The sequence below is a fragment of the Caloenas nicobarica genome, chromosome 18 (genome assembly GCF_036013445.1).
Source record: "Caloenas nicobarica isolate bCalNic1 chromosome 18, bCalNic1.hap1, whole genome shotgun sequence".
Taxonomy (NCBI): Eukaryota; Metazoa; Chordata; class Aves; order Columbiformes; family Columbidae; genus Caloenas; species Caloenas nicobarica.
Genome location: NC_088262.1, coordinates 12,861,530 through 12,880,199, shown reverse-complemented (window position 1 = coordinate 12,880,199; position 18,670 = coordinate 12,861,530). Strand labels below are relative to the sequence as shown.

Below are 18,670 nucleotides of genomic sequence, written 5' to 3'. Positions count from 1 at the left end.
CAGAAGAGGGGAAAATTGAGGAAATCTGCTGTAGTCCCCAGTTCCAGAGCCTGCTGTGGGCGGAAGCTCTTTGATAACGCCTCAAGAATATAAGCTGGTTCTGCTCTTGAGCTGCTGCCTCCTCTGAGGCCCAAGTGTAACCTAGAACAATCTGTGTTATTATATAAGCTGCTGTGTTCTAATTGCTTTAATTTTCCTGCTGGTCCACTTGGGAATGTTTCACATTACTGAGTATGCTATTAAAAGAACTTGTAAGAAATGCAGTTTGTTCCTTAATTTAATCTTAACCCAAACCAGTCATTGGAACTAGTACCTAATATATGGCAGAAGAAACGCAGGGGTTCAAATTGTATGGCCTGCTTAGACACTAACTTGTTTTTTAAAGTAACTTTTGTTTTGGAAGACTCAAATGTGATCAAGTTGGGAGTTCTGTGTAGGATTTTACTTGGTCTGAGGGATTTAAGGGAAGTGAATCAATGCCCTCCTCACCCTCAGGCAAGCAGAGGTATCCAAAAATGCATATTCTTGTCAAATATTCTGTCTCTATTAAAAATGGTAGCTTAGCAGTGTAAAAAGGTGCAATACTTTGAATTACAGATTCCTGCACAAGCGCTTGGTGGAACGCATCCTGGTGCAAGCCACCCCTCGAGCTGTGTGCCTGCACAGGAGTCCGGGGCAGCCCATTGCAAGCTGTCTGCAGAGCAGTTCAACTCCAACATGCAGCTCTACAGGAGCCTCATGAAGGGATATTAATGCTTTTCTGGCCCTCGTGCAAGCGGAGATCATGTTTTCAGTCTTGGGCGTTGCTGCGGCTGGAGCAGCCGGGCTGGCTGGGTGTGGGGACACTGAGCGTGGCCTGGCCTGGCCCTTGCTGGGAGGGAGTGAGCACACTGAGCAGGGCTGGGACCTGCACTGCTCGTCTCATGGTGGGTTTACCTTCTTTAAACACATAATCTGAAGGCTATGGATGTGAACCTCCTCTCTTCAGTGCTTGCTGTAGAGAACATTTATAGCCATGTCTTCTAAAGTTTGGGCTGTGCTTTTTCTTTAATAGCTTGTGTATGTGTTGTGCTCCTTCCCTTTCTCATTCTCATGCACAGATTTTACTCTTCACTTGCCCTGAGTCAGTGGCTCTTGTCCCCTGACCGTGGGCAGAGTCAGGTTCCCAGCGGGTTCCTGACCCTTGTTGGCACTCAAGAAGTTGGAGTCACAGGTGCCAACAGGACTTAATGTTTTGGTTTTTGTTTTTGGTGGGTGTCATGGGTTTTTTTATTTAGCAGTTTGGGCTGGGCAGAGATATCTATGATAATTTCTGGGTTCTAGTCTTGAGTGTACCCTGCTCAGAGGCGCCCATGGGGCAGCTAGGTGGTGGCTGGGGATGAGCTGTTGCACAAAGCAGAGAAATGTTCTTCTGCCCCAGGTCACTGCTTTCCTCCCTGCTGAGGCTGAAAAGCTCCCTGCCCTTCTTTAAGACTTGAGTTTAGGGTTGGATAACTGCCTTATTTAGAGGTAAAAGGTAGTACAGGAGAAAACCATGTCAAGCTTGGAGGACTTAATAGGTCTTGGAGTGTATAAGGTGGGTCCATAACCTTAGGAAGTGAAACCAGACAAGAAAAATGTGATAATGATGTAATTTATCAATTTGGAGAATGTGCTCTACCACATTAGTATATGGGATAGTGCTTAAAATGACTATTGCTTTCTAGGCTAGAAACTACTGGTTTACTTTAGTGCTAGAGTTAGGTTATGGTTGGACTCGATGATCCTGAGGGTCTCTTTCAACCAAAATGATTCTATGATTCTATATTTCAGGTAAAAATAGGAGATATTTAGATGCTTACTTCAACTTTATTCATGTAGTAACAAAGTCTGTCACTTTCTATATTTGAAGAACTAGAGAGAAATGTTGAACCTGGGTACTCAGGTGATGTAAACTGATGGTTACAAATCCCGGAAATTTACCTGCATCTTGCTAATGCACTCTGAAGTGATGCTTTAAAGATGCCTTTTGATGTTGCAGCAGGAGGATTCAACCCAACAGTAATAACAGCATATTCCTAGATACAAGAACTGCAAAGCTGAGCTATTAATCTGAGGAACTGTACAAGGCTTTTGACACTAATACCACCATATGTGTACACACAGTGAAGGTTTGATATAGTTTTAAGGGAAGACAGGTCATGAAAACCTTTCTTGCTCTGGAGCCCACACTCCAAATTTAGTGCCTAGATTCCCATTATTTCCCCTGGAAATAATGCACTCTCTATTTGCTGGTACTTCACTTACATATATTTCTTTCTCAGGTTGCTCACTGCTAGGAATATAATGTAGTTTTCAAATAGGCCAGCGCCAGGAACCTGAACTCTGCAGTCTGGGATAGCTTACCCAAATCCAAATTACTAAATGATATACTGCTGGATAAAGGATTGTAAGCATCTGGAAGCATTCAAACTCCACAATTAGTGTCCTGGAGGAGAGTTTGTATAACAAACCTCTGTCAGAGCACTGCTTTACTGTTTTATTTGTCTCTGGAGCCTTGCCTAGAGAGTGTGTGTTCCAACATGCCTTATTGCTGTTGGTTGATATTGTCTGTGTCCTGTTTCTCAGTAAAGCAGAACTGTGTGTGTTTCAAGCTTGTTTGCAACTGATCCCATGATCTCAAGATGAATATGCATCTTTTCTTGCCTTTAAGTTCTTAATGTACATATCTACCTCTGTCAGCTGAAAAATTAATAAAGTCTGTTTCTGCATCCAGATGGGTAGTTACTGTAGCTCTTCTGTGCTTGTTCCTAAAAGTATCTGAGATCTGACAGTTCCAGCAGAACAGAGGAGGCACAGGGCATTGCTCTGCCCCTTTGGTGTGTCTGAAAGCTCTGGGCATCTCTAACAGTTGCACTGTAATATTCATTAAGTAGGGTGTCCATTTGTAAGGCAGGTGTACAAGTATTCTCTTTAATTCTTTCTGTGGCTGGTCACCAAGAAGCTTTTCAAGGTGTGTAAAACAATCTCAGCCTACTTTTCATGTCTTTGGTTTGCAGGCAAGAAAGCCCACACCTCCAATCTGCTGTCTTAGATATAATAATATATTTGTACTGTGAGACCTGCAGTTATAAAATAGCTGTATAAAAATTTTTGTATCATTTACCTTCATCCCAATTAAATTTGACTCAATAAAAGCATCTCTTCTGTGTTTATATGCCTACCATCCATGAAAACAACCCACCAATATATTCCTATGTTAAATGTTGCTTTCTGCAATAGATGGTGGCCAGGATATTTGAAAACCTTGTGGAAGGACTTGGCTCCATCTTCCTTTGAATAAATGAAGGCTGTATGAGTCTGGGGATGTTTTGAAGCCAGTGTGATTTTTAAATTTTGCAGGGAAATGGTGGGAGAGTGAACTGAGTGACAAATGTGCAGGAAACGAAGATGCTGGAGTTCAAGGTGCTGCATGTGAAGAGCTGTTGTGACACAGACTTAATGGTCAGGGGTAAAAGCCTATCCTTTAGATCTAGTTTCAAATAAATGACCCTGAGCACTGGTGAAATGGCAGAATTTTGTGCTTCATAACTTCTAATTTGGCCCTGTTCAATATAGAGCATCTTAAATTAGCCTTTTTCATTTGCCCAGGACATTTGCTGGTTGTCCTCTAGGTTGGCTGAGTTATGTCCTCATCTAGCTGGACTTGGCTTATCCTGATCATTCCAGGTTCACTGATTACTGCATCAGAAGATAACCTGGAAGTCTTTCTAGACTAAGTATCCTCAGTAGAAGTTTGAAGGATTAAGTTTGTTTTCATAAATTATTAATTCTTTATGTAGCTAAATAGTAATGATATTTACTCCATGTCTGTGTTGGGGAAATAAATAAAAGATGCCAAAGCAATGGGGGAGAAGGGAAGGATAATCTTCAAATAGCTGTTCTCATCCTAGAACTAGCTCTGAAGATTTGTTTATTTATTTTTTACTTACCAGATCAGTTTATTCATGTCTAGGGAAAGGCGGTATTACTGGGGCAAAAATAAACAAACAAAAACTTTGAGCCTGAAAGGACCAAAACAACTGGTAAAAGTTTTAGATGAATTTGCAGAGAAATAAAGGTGGTGCTCTTGTAAGAGGGTGACTGTAACTAGTGTATACAGCAATACCCTGACAGCTTAACCATCAGTCACTGGTTTGGGAGTTCCTGTCTACGGTGAGATAAAGAACAGCAGCCTGTCGAGTTAAGTCGCTGAAGCTGAGTGGGTGAAGAACAGAGCAGGGCTCAGAGGTTCTGCTGGATGAGAGTCCAGAGTCATCCTGGAGGAAGAGATCTGCTGGCTTGGGCAAATGTTTGTGCCATTGCACTGGTCAGAGGGTGTGTTGATCTGGAAGTGGACCTTGGTGGTGTGAGTTCTTTAGCTTAGGACCAGATCTCCTCTGCAGTCAGCAATGAACAAGTTTTTTTCATTAGACTTGGCCATAGTGGAGGAACAAGCATGCGTGCTGGTCAGTGACTTTGAGCTGGTCATCACATGATGGGCTTGGGGAATGTGTGCCTTTCTTCTAGTTAGCCTTATTGGAAGACTAAAATGGAAATCGGGCTTGTGATAGTTCCCAATGCCTTCATGTCACCTGTGGTAATTATAGCTGAATGTGGGTGACCTCAGTTGAGCACAACCGGGAGGATGACTGGCTGGGACTGTAGATACCGTGTTTATCAGTTAATGGGCTCCTTGGTCAGTTGGACCACCCTGCCTTCCCTTTCCCTAACAGTAACACTAGTAGCCATGAAAGAGTTTGGTCAGGGAACTGATTCTATTACCAACCAGTTATTTCTGAAATTTATCTTCAGTAGTATCCAGCTGGGTTAGTGAGCCCCCCCTGCAGTTCTGGTCCAGCTCTGGGTCCTGAGCACAGGACAGACATGGACCTGCTGGAGAGGGGCCAGAGGAGCCACAGAAATGATCTGAGGCTGGAACAGCTCTGCTACGAGGACAGGCTGGGAGAGTTGGGGTGTTCAGCTGGAGAAGAGAAGCTCTAGGGAGACCTTAGTGTGGCCTTTCTGTACTTAAAAGGGGCCGATAAGAAAGATGGGGACAGACTTTTGAGCAGTGCCTGTTGTGATAGGACAAGGGCTGATGGTTTTAAACTAAAAGAGGAGATTCAGGTCAGACATGAGGAAGAAATTGTTGCCCCTGAGGGTGGTGAGAGCCTGGCCCAGGTTGGCCAGAGAGGTGGTGGCTGAACCATCCCTGGAGACATCCCAGGCCAGGCTGGACGGGGCTCTGAGCAACCTGAGCTGGTGCAGATGTCCCTGCTCATGGCAGGGGGGGCACTGGGGGAGCTGAGAAGGGCCCTTCAACCCAAACCGTTCTGTGATTCTAAGGGCAGCAACGCTGGAAAGAGGGACAGTGGTAGGAAAATGAGGCTGGGGAGGAGCCGTGCATTTGCCAGCAGGCCATGTGTATATTGAGTTAATGACTGATAAGTTGGTTTTTGTGCTGGGCTCAGGTGACTTGTTAACATGTTAAGTTCATCTTTAAATTACTTTTTATACCGCTGACCAAAGAGCCTTTTAAGAGAACTAGAAACCGACACTTTGAATATGGTGTGTACTTTGAGTTGCTCAACAAAAAGGAAATTTTGTTCTAAGATCAATATTATAGAACCTGTGGGGAAAAAAATTCTGCTCTTCATGGCTCTATATCAATACTGTTTACTAACAGAAATGTGTTTTTGTTTTTTTGTGTTTTTTTTGTTTTTTGTTTTTTTGTGTGTGTTGTTTTGTTTTGTTTTTTTAAAGACCTATTCAGGGCTGTTCTGTGTAGTTATAAATCCTTACAAGAACCTCCCGATTTATTCAGAAAACATTATCGAGATGTACAGAGGGAAGAAGCGCCATGAAATGCCACCACACATTTATGCAATATCTGAATCTGCGTATAGATGCATGCTACAAGGTAAGAATTAGTTACATGTTACTTAAGTTATTGGCAATTCTTTGTAATGTACCTAACACAAAGGAGCGTCATTATCCAGCTATATGGTAATTTCTTACATAATTGGAATATTTTCTAATATTTTAAGGGGGGGGAGGGGAAGGCTTTCTTATACAGAAACCTAAACTTCCAGAATAGAACCCTGTACTTTTTTCTTAAAAAAAGAGATTTATGTCCAAAATGTTAGTGCACTGGCTTGGAATGAAGTAAGAATGAAAAAGTGTGATGGAAAAGGAAAAGCTGAAGTATGTTAATGACTTGTCTCTCTAATGCTATAAAAATGTTGGTGTTTTGGCAGCTGACAAATAATCTGAAGTGACAATGAAACAGTAGTATGTTTGAGTTCACAAAGAGGTCAAGGAATGCTTAACCTCGAATATTATTTTTTTTGTCTCCGAAGTGGTATAGGTCATGTCTGTAGGAGAATAGAGACTAAGTTTATGGTAGGCACATGCTTTGAATTTTGGCTTTAAGGCTATGCTGGACAAACATGAAAACTGTGAATTCATATATTTTGTGGGGGGGAAAACTATGAATTCATATATTTTGTGGGGGGGAAAAAGACCCAAAAACAAACCTATGTCCTCTTGATCAGAACAACAGCCTCTAACAGCTCAGATCAGAGGACCCCTAAGAACAAATATACGTGGAAGAATAGAGCAAACTTAAAGATTACGTTAAGGAGTTTATTCCTAGCAGTCTCAAGTGGTTTGTGGAGAAGGGCTTCCCACTCAAAAAACACAGTATCTTTTGAAATTCTCTCAAGAACTTTTCAAAAGTTCTTTAGACAAATGTCCTCTAGTAAAGTAAGTCAATGTCAGTAGTTATTGCACTTCAAGTGCTCTGTATTTGTTCACATACTGTGCTAGTATTGATTTATATCTCTGGAGATCTTGGTACGTGTACACATTTTACTGTTTTTGGAAGATGAAATGAAGAAGCAATTTCACAGGACGGTATATGTTTGGTTACAGTCTTGTTTTCTTTCCATACTCGTATATGGAGGTGTATATTTTCTGTCAAACCTCTGTGCTTGCTTTCTTTTTGTTTTAGATAGTCTGAATTATTTTCATTTGAAAGAACAATGCTGTAGATTGGAATAAGAATAGATGAAGACTATGCAACAGCATCCACTTATTAGGGAATAACTTCTTGAAGGTTAATTAAATCTGTTTCTAGTGCCTTTCACCGGTATGGAGCTACTCCCTGTTTATTTAGCAGCACTGATGAGAATTTGTCTGAAGGGGTTGAGCGGAGGGGTCTGGCAGTGACGCTGCTGGTGCTGCTCCCTCTAGATGGGACCTGATGCAGACAGAACCACTTCAGGGAACTGAATTTAAGTCTCCATATACATAAAAGTTGCAATTGTAACAACTAAGGTTTTCTAGTCATTATAGCATCAAATAATACTTGTCTATTATTACAATATTCAACTTATTTCATGATTATCAGTTGAAACACAAGGTCAGCTACTTTCTGCCTAGAGCTATGTTTTCCCTGCCAGCCAAGTATTTAACATAATGCACAAAATGTCCTTCATCTCCTAACTATGCCTTATGGTTAGATAGACTTCCAGTCTTTAAGTAATGAAACAGCAAATGTGTATCAGAAACTTCTGGCTGGTAGAAACAGGCCTCTAACGAGGAACTAGCTGTTGTTAATTCCAGTGCTTTGGATTAAATCAGAGGTCTCTACCTTGACCAAGATGCTTTTGCTGGGAAGTTACTAGCACAGAGTTATAAAACTGTTGAGCAGTTTGTGTCCATGTTTGTGCCCATAGTTGCTTTGGGAGGCAGAGCTGGGATGGTGGAGAGTGGGGTAGGTGGGATCAGGTTTTCCAGTATTGTTGTAAGTCACGCTATTGCAATTACAGCATCTTCAGAGGTTTCTTTTGATACGAATGACTCCTGTGTGTCCAGTATTTGACATCTAAAGTTTAATTATTAGGATTCAAATCTGAAATTGAAACAATAGGAAAGCAGTTCCTTTGGATAATATGACAATACCCTTATAGAAATATCTTAGCCTCTAATTTAGGTCAAGGAAAGTGGTTGACTGTATTTTCCTTGCCTGTTCAGCAGTATTTTGTTTGGTATGATCATGTTTACTTTCTTTGTAGCTAATCACAAACTACTAATTTTCAGAGTGTTGGTGAGATGTGTTCATACCTGGACCTGAGCTGTGACTCTGAGCAACCTGATTGCTTAAAACACAATTTTCCGTACTGGTAATTGGGCTCAGTTGTGTGAAGTGTTACTCAGTATCTTAATGCTTTCATGCCTTTAATTCAGAGTATGAGTGATTAGAGATTGACTTCAAGTTTCTGCTAATCTGAAGTTTTGTATGTTTAATATTTGTGCTTAAACAATGAAATATAGATTTCTGGTTTAGGTTATGAAAACCAAAGGTTTTGTGGCTGGCAGAAACAAATTATGCATGTGCATCTCAATAGTCATTCCTTGTCCTAAACATTGCTGGAATTAACATAAGCTGTCCCAAGAAAGTGGGATGTGCAGAGCTTATTTTAATGGCCAAGTCTTGCAGATGGCCCGTTCGGTGGTGGGGCAGCTGTGTGCACTGCAGATTTGAGGCAAGTTTTGCAAAGAAAAGCAAACCTCAGTGGTTTTTTGGTCTCCTAAGTGTTGCCTTTTCTGCAAGATGTGTAGTACAGACTGAGTGTGAACGCAGCCTTATTAAAAACGAGGAAGTCTTCGGGTGCATTCTGGTTATGACAGTCAGCATTTCTCTTCAGGATAAGTCTCATTATCCAGTGCCTTGACCTCAGAAGATAACAACATGCAATTCAGCTTTACATACTGGACTTCCCCTCTCTCTCCCCTGGTAATTATTTTTCAAAGTGGTGTGGTAGTAGAGTGTTACTTCACAGGTGGTTCAGTGGATTTCTCCTGTGTTTTCTCTTCTTTTTCCTAATGTTACGTTGAAGCAGTAAGTACATGTAACGATGGGGCTTCTAGGCACACTGAAATTCTTTAGCCCTGGACAGAAATCAAATGCGTAAGTGCGCAGGGCTGGTGTGGGCGTGCTTCGCAAAGAATGCCAGGCTGAGACTTTCACAGCTACTGGACACTTGACATGGTCGTAAGGAACTGGTGTCTTAATCCCTGTGACAACAGTGACCTTAATTCTGTTTGGTAATACAATTTGCAAGACTTGCTAGTGTTCTTCTGTACTGCTGAAAGTTATAGGCAGCGAGCAGAAAATGTTTTGACAGGGACTGGGATTTTCTTTAATAAAACTAAGTCTAATAGTTCGTCTATGACTATCTTTATTTTTACGAGCCAGGGAGATGTAATTGTGTGAAAGCAGCACTAACATACTTTTTTCTCTAGTGCTTTTACCACACTTGGCTTTCTCTTCTCCCTCCTCCCTCCCTGTTCTCCCACTGTGATTCCAGAGGAGATGCGACACTTATTATGCCTCCTTATTCATTGACTCTTAAAAGTGCTTTGGAGGAAATATTAAGGAAAACTTGTTTGCTTTTTGTTGCCAAAGACCAGCTTGCCTACTAATATTACTCTTGTATAATTATGCTTAGTCTCTCCTTTTTATCCTGTTGCCCTGAGGATGTCTTGATGAGCACTGAATTAGCGCTGGTATTTTAGGACTGCCTTTAATCCTGTTGCAGAGAAGGTTTATCGGAAACAGTGTAATACGTGAAGGGAACACTCGGTGTTGGAGAAGCCAATACTCCCTACAGATGCAATACTTGTCTGTTTAAAAACATTGTATTGATCTAGATTTTTAGTTAATCTCAAGTCCTCCCTTTGGGGATGCGGTGGTTTTAGGTTGTTGGTGTGTTGGGTTTTTTTTGTTTGTTTGCTTTCCTAAAGATATGGAAGAAAAGAATCAAAACTAGAAGATGACAACTTTTTTTCTTTAAAGCTCTGTTAAATCTTAAAACGGAAGAGGAAGAAGTTTCTCTGAGACTAAAAAGCCTGGGAGTCACGACTAACATTCTCTATGTGAGGAGTATATAGAACCTGGTTTATGTGCAATTAATGTTCTTGATATTTTCATTACATCTTGACTTATCGAAAGATCCCCCAAGCTTTTTAACTAGTTACAAAGTTCAGGATGGCCAGTGTAAGCAGAAGTAGCCGCTGGATAAATGTAATGTGAAGGATTTATAGATCTCTTTATTGATACACTGTGATTTCTGTTTTCACTTTGTCTGGTCAGGCTGCTGTGAACTATACATACTGAGGTGACAATAATATTAACATCAAAATTGGTTTGTATACCAATAGGAAGGTGATATACAGTGGTCTTAATGGCTGATTGGAGGGAAAGAGATTCTTGAAGCAAGAAATGAAGTAGAAAAAACTGAAATCCATCAAGCTGAAACAGTCATCCACCTCATTATTTTTGAATTTGAAGTAAAATGAAAAATGCTTCTGTCAGCTCAGCCTATTGTGCAATATTTCTTCTCCTCTGTCTTACTCTTCCCATCTGTCTCCTCATGTTAAATTTGTGTGCTTCAGTGACTGGGAAATTATTTTCATGATTTAAATTATTGCGCCTTGTTAAACCATCTCTGACTGGCATCAGTAGCAACTCCTCACTGAACAAACTTAGCTGAACTTAGTTTCTGGAACTAGATTTCTACCGTGTCTTTCTTCAACTTCTGTTACTGTTGGAAAAGTTTTAGTATGTTAGTGCTTGTGAGAACAGCTCCTAAGCTTTGTCTTCCTCTGTGTAAGAATGTGTTTGGATCCCTGCTCTTTACTGGTGATCAACCTCAAGGTTACAAATTTAATTGTGTGTAATGATATTTACAATAAACAACTTTTTTTCTTAAGCCTTAGTTACTTAGAAGTGTTACTTGAAGTGGTTACCTTTTTTTTTTTTGTGACTTCAAGAAGTAACTTTATCGTATTTAAAAACAAGACAGGAATGACATTACATGGAGAATTCTTAGTTTTTTTGGTGTCTTGGCTGTTTTCTCCCACTTCTGAAGTGTTGCAGCGGATTAGCCCTTTCCATGCTCTCTCTAATTGATATTCTGACCAGTTGGTGATGGTTTTAATTTTAAAACTTGCCGTGCAAGCTGGCCTCACATTGACTTGTGCCTGTGCTAGCCTACAGACAGGAATTCAAGTATAAGTGCATCCAACTTATGAAATCATTCATGAGATGAATCATTTAGTGCATATTACTCAGCCAACACGTGCTTCTACTCTGAAGCTGTAGTTTAATTTAAACTCCATTCATTTCAAAGTAGTTGTGAAATGGATAACTCACTTCTGCTTGGCTTCAGCCTTCAGACAACGTACATCAAGCCATTATTGCTTGTGCAACAAAAACTTCAATGTATTCTAACCTTGAGAGCACACTGCCCTGGAATAGCACTGCCAAGTGGCGCGTGGTTTGCACGCAACTGATTTTTGTTGGTCATTCTGCATTCCTCAGGGGTGCTGAACTAGGAGTTGAGGTTGGCTGTAACTACTACTGGTAAGAATTGCAGTAGCTCCTTTTTTCTTCCACTTAAATTTCCTTGCTATATTCTGGCAAGGAAGCAGCAAGAAGTCGGAGCCGTTTTTAGCACTTAGTGAGTGGAGAGAAGTGATGAGAGGCTGGTGGTGTTCTGCTCATCGTCTTCAATAACCCAAGGCTTGTGTCACGAACATGATTGTCAACGTATATCTCAGTATGTATGTCTAGCTTCCTAACCAGGAATTACAGTATCATCTTTCATCCTTCCACTTGCCTACGCTCGATGCTTTCAGGTATTTGGCTGCTTAGGTCCTACTTTGTGTACCTTTCCCAGGGGTTCAGGGTTGCAAGGGGTTGTGCACCTCTAGTACGCTGTTTGATAAAGCAAGGTGAAGAAAAGCTCATAGCTTTCTGAATACTCCAGGGTATTAAAATTCTTCTTATTCTAGGGCTTTTTCAGAGTGATGGTAAAGCTATCGGATGATGTATGGATGGAAGAAGCAGGAAAAAAAATGTGACTACCTCTTCCTATGTGTGTCTGCTATGAAGTTGCTTAGGGAAGTTCTCAGGTGGGGAATGAAACATCAGGGAATCACCCTCAAACTGAGGGGTTGGTAAATAGAAAAATGATTGTAGCAAACTGCAAGAACCAAATTCTTGAGCTCCAAGCTGGAATAGCTGAATAACCGTGCTGTGTGTGAACATTAGGCACAATACACTTGGTACCAGAGCACCCACAGAGCACCCAGATGTTTTAATAGCTGCTGGGTGTCGTCTTTTTGAGATTCCTTTTCAGATACGGGAATATGAAGAGCAGTATGCCCATGATCAATGATAAATATGTTAGTAGAAACTGTTCCAAAGTATAAAACTAGCCTTTGCAGGAAGATACATACACATGTCATCGCATATGAAGACTTCATATGGCTTTTTGAAAGAAAGGTTGTGCCTTGCAAATGTGTTGTTCTGAGTCTGTATGGGCAAGGGAGAGCTGTCTGGTATAACTTTCCAAAAGTGATTTAATAATGATTCTAACCAGAGGCTCTGGAATAACTGCAATATGAGGAAGGGCCTTCCTATACATAAAGAGCTGGTTACAGATTGACCAATCTTGTCCATTGTTTTCTGCTTTTACTGTCTGGCAGGGCTACTGCTGAAAACCGGTGGAACTCGTGCTTGTGTTCATGCTTCTCGTATAGACATCTCTTGTCTGGAAAAGAGAAGAGGTGGCAAGGGGATGCTTGGCTTATGTTGTTATCCAGGGTAGCAAAAATGAGAGCCTGGTGTGAGGATAAAACAGCATGCGAGATTGCCATCGTGGGCATGTTGTCCTGGGGAGAACAAACTTCAGTAATTTTGGAGCTGTTACTGCTTGAGTAGGAGCTGCAGGGCATGAAACGGATGTGTGGAAATCCAAATTCGGAGTCGAGCAATGGTTATTACTCAGGTAGAAGATGTGTGGAGTTAACTGGAAAAAGTATCAAGCCAGGAAATACTTTTGCCATCGACTTACAATGTTTTATATTCAACTCTGTGCGCAGCTCTGGCCTTTCCCTGCTTTGGGCGAAGAGGAAATATGACAGGAAAACATTCAAAGGAGGACTGAAATTATCAAAACTGTACTCAGCATGGAAATAATAATTCAGGTCAGATATAACAAATCTAAAGCTGAAGTGGCAGAGGGAGAGGGAACAGTGATCCACTGCCCCCACCCCATCCTTTCCTGTTCAAGAACAAAGAGGGTCATTACTTGGAATTCACAAGTGACATGTTCAAAACAGCAAAAAGAAGCAATTTTTTTAACAGCATAGCTAAACTGCGGCAGTCTGAAAGCCTATGCTTGTCCAAAAAAAGCAATTTGAGGAATTAATGAACTTGAAGTTTGAGGGCGATGGATCAGGAAATTGCAGGAGAATTCAGTGGCTATTGGGAGAGTGTTGTGGGGAATCATCCCTACCTGCTAATACTGATCCAGAATGTATGTGGTCTGTCTTGCTCTATCAGTGAGTTTACTTTGTTACCTGCATATAAAAGTGCACGTGGATTAAATGGTGAGAGTCTGTGTCTGTGTGGGACAGGTGGGTTTGGCCCATGGTGCCTCACAGGGCTCTGGAGGGGCCCATGGGACTATTAGAAACTACAGCACAGCTGTTAGTTTATTATGACTGCACAAAAATCATTAGTTTTTATTGGGGTGTTTTCTGTAAGTTTTATTTCTTACGACACTGAAGTGTTAAACTGGCCCAGGAAGGCAACTGGTAAAATGTAATTGTATCTCTTTTCAAGGCAGTAGTTGTCCATGGTTACATTCAGCATCTCAAATGAAATAGATTTAAAAGATGAGGTTAAGTTTTTCTCCACAAAACCACAGGGAAACATTGCCTTTAGTACAGGAGTGCATTCACGGTAGTTATTGCCTCAAAAATTCGTGCAGTTATTATCTTACTCTTTCTCATATCCTTGATTTTCACGTATCTTACTGAAGATTAAGACTCGAAGAAAGGGGCTGTGAGGTGCTGGAAGTGGGTGGAGAGAAGTTGTATTAATAGCTGGTGGAGAGATGCTCCTCCTGTTCCCCTCCTGCCCTCCATATGGAGATATTGCCCCCACTTAGGGTAATATACAGATTTTTAGAGAGAAACAGCTTTAAGCTATGTTGAAAAAACCCACCAACCAAACCCATTTTGTAAACAATGATTCTTGATGCCCATTTCTGATAGGGAAGGATTGCTTTAATCATCAGCAAATACAGCAAAACTATTAGATGAGTGTTAGTGCTTTGTACTTCCAGGAACAAATGTTTGTGTCGAGTCTATGTGCTTGGGAGACAGAAGAGGATTTTGAGATTTCCCTCCTGTAAATAGCATAAGGAATATATGATGCTCATGTTCAGAAAAATGGCAAAGAGGAGAAGAAAACGCTTGTATATGTGCACAAGTGCACGTGAGTAAAAGCTCTTTTGATCTTCTAAAAATGAAAGTCAATGTCTTTCTTCCAAAGGATAGGAAACCTGAATATACCTGTGGTTTTTCTTTAAAAGCTGGAGGATGGATTTATATTGTGCAATTTCAATTATTGGTTGAAATAGAGTTTATTGACAACTTAGTGGTGATTTAGGCACAACAGAGTAGGGAAAGTGTGCTGTTTGTCTTCTGAATTTTTGAATTTCTTTAAAAACTGTTCAGAATCAAACCTAAGGGAAATCTATGTTTAAAATATAAGAAAGTAGCATTTACCTGGGTCTTTTGAGGAAAGGATTTTAATGTTTGAGCTGTCCCACTTAACTTGAGATATTAATCCCACCCCCCCCCCCCAAATCTTAATCGTAGGCAAATGTTTATCTTGGACATTGCACAACACATGCAGTTAATTATGCAGTATATTGCCATACTCACGGAGTGGCCTCAACACTTTGGTACGTAAGTCCTGAAATATCTCATGAGAGTGTAACAGTGGCTTTTACACGTTCTCATTGGAAAGTGTTTTAGAACTTCTTATGCGGTTCAGTGGTTGGAAAAAGTAATTGACTTCACTACTGATGAGCAGAGGTCTATACATCAAATCTAGGACTCAAAAATACTTTCAGATAAACATACGCATCAAAAGGCTTTGTCAAAAAAATGTTATAACTTTTAGCCTAGCTATTGCTAGGTGATGAGTTTAAAAAAAAAAGTGTTTATAGTGTGGCTGACCTTACAGGGGTATGGTCTGTGTCCTGTGCTACCTGTGATTGAGACCAAAACCAAACCACTGACCGTGGTGGGTTGAGATTAGCCTGGCTATGGGCTGTTATCGCACTTGCTCTATTTCCAAGCTTGATGAAACAACTAAGGAAGAGTCCACCAGAGTGAGAGGTGGTTCACAGCCAGTTTTTTTTAAGTGCTTTGTGCTTGCTTATTTGTTTGGGAAGAAGAGCAAAAGTTAAATGAGTGAGCTTAAATGGCAGACATTACAGTTGAAGGACCTCCTCGAATGCTGGTTTCAGCTGACAATGTAGTCTTTGTCTAGACAAAATTGTACTACGTGGGAAACAGAGCGACTATAACGGGGTTGATGGAGAACAGAAACCGCTGCGATGCTGAATACTCCGCAGTCTAAATAAACCTCTTCCAGCCTGTGCCTTGCAACTACTACTAATCCCCAGTTACTTCTAAGCAGCATGGAAGTAAAAACTGAAAAGTAAGCGCAGGGATGGGCTGCATAGAAGACTTGGGAGCTGCTTGTTTCTACTGGGACAACTCTTTGGAGGCACAACTCGGGAAGGCTGAGAACTGCTCAGCTGTCATTTGAGGAACAAGTGTAAGCGAGCAAGTCCTTGCAGCTCTAGCTGGAGCAGTTTTAAGAAGTTGTTGCCTTATGGGTTGTTCCTGCCCTTCAGCTAAGTTGCGTTAAATGCTTCTGTGAGAACCAGTCACTAGCTTTGACGGTAAATCAGTCACGTTAGTTGTAGCTGGCCCGACTGGCTCGGGGGTGCAGTGCGTCAAAGTCGTTTCCTTCTGTGTATCGGCTGTTTGTGCATCTCAGCCCTCGGGACTCTGCAGCTTTCTCCAGCCTTTCTCCAAACTGAAGACTGACTTGTGTTCTTTGCTCATCTCCTAAACTACAGCAGTCCCCCATCTGAGAATGCTAAATACATTTGGTATTACTTAAGGGTTTAGGGGTGTTTGCAAGTCTTGTTATAAATCCGTACCTGTTTGAATGAATTTGTTAGGGAAGGAATGTGTTACCTATTAACTTCTGCTCACAAATGTAGCAACTCTGTTTTAATTTCTAAGTTAGACTTACTAAAGCTTCTCTTAATAATAGTTATTAAAGGTAGTGAAAGACTGCCAGTGAAAACATAAGCCATGCTTGAGCTTCTGCAAACTTAATGAGGACTAAAAACAAAATTCCAATTCTATCTGGTATGTAATGGAGAAGCTACCCACAGTTTCATTAAGTGGGCAGGTCTGACAGCTATTTGTTTTCTCCCTTCATGCTGATTCAGCCCTGGCTAGCAACTCTGAAAACAAATGTCACAATTTCTTCTTTAGGAATTTGTGTAATTTCAAGCTAATGTTGCAAATACTGAACTCGTGACTTCTAAAATAGCCTCGATTCATAGCTTGGCGTATTGTTCCAGGGCTCGGTGCTGCTGGGTTGGGTTGGCCGCTTGTGCCACGTCTGCGCTCGAGTGCTTGTGCCACAGCTTGAGCTATTGGGGGTGAGCGAGGGAATAATGAGTGTGGTCATGAAGTCTGGTAGACATGCAATACTTGTATTCCGTACTACGGATCACTGAAAACAAGTTGCAGGGGAAACCGTGACTGACCTGTGCTATGCTTCAGTTGATAATAATTAACTCAACATACTTAGCAGTCAGCAAGCAAAACTGATGTATGACTGTTGTGATTTATCTCAAATATCACATCTTTTAGATTAAGGGATAGAACTATTTTTTTAAGCTTTTCTTATTTTAACTTCACAAACAACAGGAGCAACTAAGGAGCGTCTGCACCACTACCCCATGGGGTCATGGTGAACAGGCACTTTCCTAGCCCTTCATTGAAGACTTGGAGGTATCTTGGAGTAACCAAAGTACACGAGAGAGGCAAGAGCAAAATTCTGGTCTTTCAGAAGGGGTTTGTGGTAGTTTGTTCAGATAGGCTGGTGTTTCTTGCTGAGGATGCTTGTTGTCAGTGTCTTGTAGCATGTTATGTGGGAAATACCAGGTAAACAGACAAAGTAAGGAATTGGTAATTGATTTGAAGAGATAACAGCACTGATGTATTTGTCTTTGAAGTGGATGGTGAGTTCTGATGTCATCCTCCACGGACGATGTCTGAGCCAGCACTGGTAAATATTATTATTCCAGATCTTAAGATCACTGGATACCCATGAGGAGTGGAGTGCACCTGAATTTGGTCTTCTAGTATAAATTACATTATACATTTTAGGAGTAAGAGTGAGAATTTCTGCAAGATCATAGCTTGACAGTTTCCAGAAAATAAGACTTGACTGTAAAAACTGACTGAAAGATGAATAAGCTGATGATGACAAGGCAAGAAGAAGATAAATGCAGTTTCAAGGTACATCAAGAGAAAAGGTTTCCCCTAAAGAGTGCTGGTGTCATTGATCATTTCCCCCTTCAGAGTCCCTTCCAGCTTTTAGAATGACAGTGCAATGATCCTACTCGCCGTTCTTGAAGACGGCTGTGACGTCTCCCTCCTTTTAGTCACCTGGAACTGCCCAAAGAGAGTAACCTGACATTGTCCATCTTCTTTAGCACTGGTAGAGGTATCGCATTGATGCTTTGGGCATGTTTAGCTTCAGCTTCCTTAAATAGTCAGCACTGGCTGATTAAATTTAGGTGTTCTAACCTGAAATGTCGGCTTTATGCTAGTAGCAAGTCATATACTTTCTCAAAAGCTCACTTGAACGTGTAATGGGTTAGTATTGGCAAAATACTGACTGTATTCCTGTAAACTGCCCTTGTCTTTTTGTGAAGTTGCAGAAGGTACGTTGAAGAGTGAATGACTGCTCTGTACACGGCAAAGATTATTGCACAACTGAAGGCAGAGGTGAAATGTAGGATAAACAGCGCGATTGCAGAAATCTCCCAGTGAGCCAAAGTGTGTCAGAGTATTTTTGGTCCGCAGTAAGGCCGGTACTCAACAAACAAACTTGTGCCTGTCAGTCTTCCTATTACGCTTGTTGGAGATGTTTGTTGCGAGTCACTTGGTAGTATTAAGTGTTCGATGATAGTTTAGGGAGTAACTAGGCAACATTTTAAAGACAAACACAAGATATAAAGGCATACTTCATCTCTGTTACCAGATCTCTTTCCATGCTTATCAGTCCAGTAGGATTTGGTTTAAAGAAAAAAGGAAAAAAAAAAGTTATTGAGCACTTGGAAATGAAGAATGGCGTATTGTCAGACCACCTGTGTACTTTCTAATGCTATGGGGCATTTATGGCCAAGTCCTGTGAATGCTCTGGCAGCAGCAATATCTGTGCTGATGGGAAGGTCTCTTTCCTGCAGGCACTGACCCACTTTCACAAAACTTGTCAGGAATTCAATTTTTGAATGTCCTTGAATAGACCGATATTTGAACCTGTTCACCTACAGTGGAGGGCAAATATACACAGATCTTTGGAGCCTGACACCCACAACAAACAAAGCTATTGACCAGGGAACCAGGCTTTTCTTGGTTTATGGGCTATGGCACCTGAGTATTAAATATTGTCTAAAAATAA

At 41.1% G+C, this 18,670-nt stretch overlaps 1 protein-coding gene across 1 annotated transcript in view; it reads left to right on the top strand.

The window, feature by feature from the left end:
• Positions 1-18,670, top strand: part of MYH10 (myosin heavy chain 10) — a 98,802-nt gene that overhangs the window by 9,643 nt on the left and 70,489 nt on the right. Inside the window, exon 3 of the mRNA XM_065647823.1 lies at positions 5,785-5,941. Coding sequence (XP_065503895.1) covers positions 5,785-5,941 — 157 coding nt within the window. The remainder of the gene's footprint in view (positions 1-5,784; positions 5,942-18,670) is intronic.